This window comes from Rhagoletis pomonella, unplaced genomic scaffold, assembly GCF_013731165.1.
Source record: "Rhagoletis pomonella isolate Grant_MI unplaced genomic scaffold, Rhpom_1.0 Rhpom_scaffold_00006, whole genome shotgun sequence".
In the NCBI taxonomy this organism is placed as follows: Eukaryota; Metazoa; Arthropoda; class Insecta; order Diptera; family Tephritidae; genus Rhagoletis; species Rhagoletis pomonella.
Genome location: NW_023458560.1, coordinates 18,515,742 through 18,518,677, shown reverse-complemented (window position 1 = coordinate 18,518,677; position 2,936 = coordinate 18,515,742). Strand labels below are relative to the sequence as shown.

The window sequence follows — 2,936 nt, the reverse complement described above, 5'->3', positions numbered from 1 at the left end:
ATTACGCTATAATTGCACGTATACATATACATATGCATTGTTGTCAGAGGTAGAAGTAATGGAAAATCTTTTCCAGTAAATTATGGAATGTGCTTGTCGGATATACATATATAAGAGGGCGAACACATTTATTTATCCAACATCGGTAGAGAGGAGTGTTATACAGTGCTTAGTAGCGACTATTTAAATAAATAAACGATATAACAATATTGAGAAGAGACAATGGGAAGGAAAAAAACTGATTTGCAAAATTACGTTAAGTACGATGAAACTACCAAGAAAAGTACATGCATTGTAGAGTCGTGTAAAAGAGAGCTTAGTGGATTATTACGAGGAAATATTAAAAGACATTATAAACTTATACACAAAATAGATATAGAAAATAGTGATGAAAGTGATGATGATAATACTTCTACCACAAAAAAACGAAAAACCGTGTCAAAGTTAAGTACTAGTTTAGACAGAGACAGTTTTTTGAGATGCTGCGTGGGACTGGTCACCAAAAAAAATATTCCCTTTCGAATATTTGATGACGAGGAATATTTTAAGCAACTTATATCACCATACGAGCAGAAGTTTGGTATACATTTAAACTCAAAGAACATAGTAAGCCTTCTTGACAAAGCAAGTCAACAAATTAAGGAAAAAATAGGTCATTCGGTAAAAAATAAAATAATATCTATGAAAATTGACATCGCAACTCGCATGGAAAGAAGCGTGCTGGGGATCAACATCCAATACATTAAAGATTACAAAGTCATTGTTCATACAATTGGTAAGTAGTTTCGTTTTATATAAATAAACACACATACATACATATGTATATTCATTTAAATGAATAAGTATTCGACAATCATACTTCTTTACTTTTTTTTCAGGAATGATTGAAACAACTAAACGGCATACAGCTGCAAATTTAAAGGAAGAAATTATGAAATGTCTCAACGAGTATGGCATTGGGATAAACCAAATTTATTCCAATACCACTGACAACGGCGCAAATGTAGTTAAAGCGTCCAAATTGCTACACGATATGCAGCAAGAAAGTTTAGCAAACGAAGATGCTATAAATGATGTTGAGGCAGACCATATTGAGTCCCAAATCGCTTCTGTGTTTTCTGTGGTTCGTTGTGCTGCTCATACTATTCAGCTAGCAGCATATGATGTTATAAAAACAATTGAAAAGGACTTGGAAGAGTGCAGGACGATTGTAAAAAAATTGAGAACCTTAGTAAGAGCAGGAAATACCGACATCAGTTTGCCATTCATCGACAACAGAACTAGGTGGAACTCTACGTATGATATGATGGAATCACTTTACCGAATCAAAGAATACATTGAAAATTTGGATAAAAACATGTACATAAATTGGTCATTCGTTAAGGATTTTCTCACCGCTTTTCAACCAATCTCTAAGTGCACCCTAAAACTTCAAAATGAGCAGTATATTATAGGAGACTTCTTCAGGGATTGGCTTACTTGCGAACTAGAGCTTGCAGACTTGGTCCCAGAAAATATTTATGCAGATTCCCTCCTAAATGCGATGAAAATAAGAAAAAATGTCCTTTTAGAATATAAGGCTTTCGTCGCTGCTCTATATCTAGATCCAAGATTTAATTTTGAAGAAACACCTCTCCTCAGCTCTGAGCAAAAGGATGTTGCAATGGTAAGCCAACTGAAATTTATTTCAAAATTCATTATCTTGATGTTATATTTCGTTCAATTAATTTATTGTTTACTTTGAATTTTTTATATCTTTATAATTGTGAGATACTAATCCAGTTATTTTAATTTTTCCTATTCTTTTACAGGATCACTTAATAAGGACTTACGAAATGATCCAGAAAATTAAAAATCCATCAGAATATGAGAATGATTGCACTTCTGGAGTTGTACCACATACAACACAGGACAATGAACTTCCAAGCACATCGAAAGGGGCGTACCATAAGTTAACGCTTCACGTAAGGTCATTGGCAAAATCGCAAAGTGCAACGAGACCAATCGTAAAACCTGACATCAAACAAAAGCTGGTTAATCTCTGTGTAAAAGAAATGGAACCGTTCGACACAAATGTCCTGGAATACTGGAGAAAATTTTATCGGAATGAGTCTATTGATAACAAAATTAAATTTTGATATTCTCCACTTCTCAAAATTAGAAATTGAAGAAAATAAATAGATAAAATAATGTGATGTAATAATTTGCTTCATTTTTATATACATATCTGTGTTCATATGGAATAGTAGCTTATGTCGAAAGGTTGGCTTTAGTATAATGCGGCATTCGCAGCATACGATTTATATTTTCCAAAAAAAATCTAAGAGGCTGCTCTGTAATACGATTCGAAAAAGAAATGCGATGCAATAGGCAATTAACACTGTGGGAAGACTCTTATATTACTTCTACCACTGACAACAATGCATATGTATATGTATACGTGCAATTATAGCGTAATTCCTTAGAAAAGCGAAAAAACATCTTCCATACAACGCCCTAAAAAGTTTTCAGGATAAGCTGTTGTGAGTGATCGCGAATGGAGCACCCGCATCGTTTATCTCATTTATGTAGGTGCACACCCAAAACTCTTACAAAATAAAATTTTATGAAGAACGTACATACGTATTTACGAAATATCTGGTATTCAGGGAAATCCCAACTAAACCACGCAACTCCGCACTTAGCGAAATGCAGTTTGAAGAAAAAATCACTACCTGCTACAACTCTAAAATGAACGAAATCATGTGCTCTATTTCCGTAAATATTTCTAAAGCATACTAGTTATTAGTGGAAAATAAACAAAAGGTAGGTAGAAAGCTGCTGCAATATTGTATCTACATACATACTTCAGGCTAAAAGGCTCACAAGTAAATTTTTTTCGTCTTTGCAAGGTCGTAGTAAAACCAACGCTTAGCTATTATTTGATTATTGCTGCA

At 33.7% G+C, this 2,936-nt stretch overlaps 1 protein-coding gene across 1 annotated transcript; it reads left to right on the top strand.

The window, feature by feature from the left end:
- The first annotated feature begins 341 nt into the window (after window positions 1-341).
- LOC118740475 lies at window positions 342-2,162 on the top strand. The gene is made up of 3 exons (XM_036472032.1): window positions 342-775; window positions 879-1,666; window positions 1,812-2,162. Exons 1-3 carry the CDS (start codon window positions 682-684, stop codon window positions 2,136-2,138), a joined length of 1,209 nt encoding a protein of 402 aa, XP_036327925.1. The 5' UTR covers window positions 342-681; the 3' UTR covers window positions 2,139-2,162.
- The last annotated feature ends 774 nt before the right edge of the window (window positions 2,163-2,936 follow it).

What these genes read in the sequence shown, in the direction of transcription:
- LOC118740475 (XM_036472032.1), top strand. Translation starts at nt 682, where the DNA reads ATGAAAATTGACATCGCAACTCGCATGGAAAGAAGCGTGCTGGGGATC. An exon ending in AGTCATTGTTCATACAATTG is followed by an intron (nt 776 to 878) that starts GTAAGTAGTTTC and finishes CTTTTTTTTCAG; the next exon opens with GAATGATTGAAACAACTAAA. An exon ending in AGCAAAAGGATGTTGCAATG is followed by an intron (nt 1,667 to 1,811) that starts GTAAGCCAACTG and finishes ATTCTTTTACAG; the next exon opens with GATCACTTAATAAGGACTTA.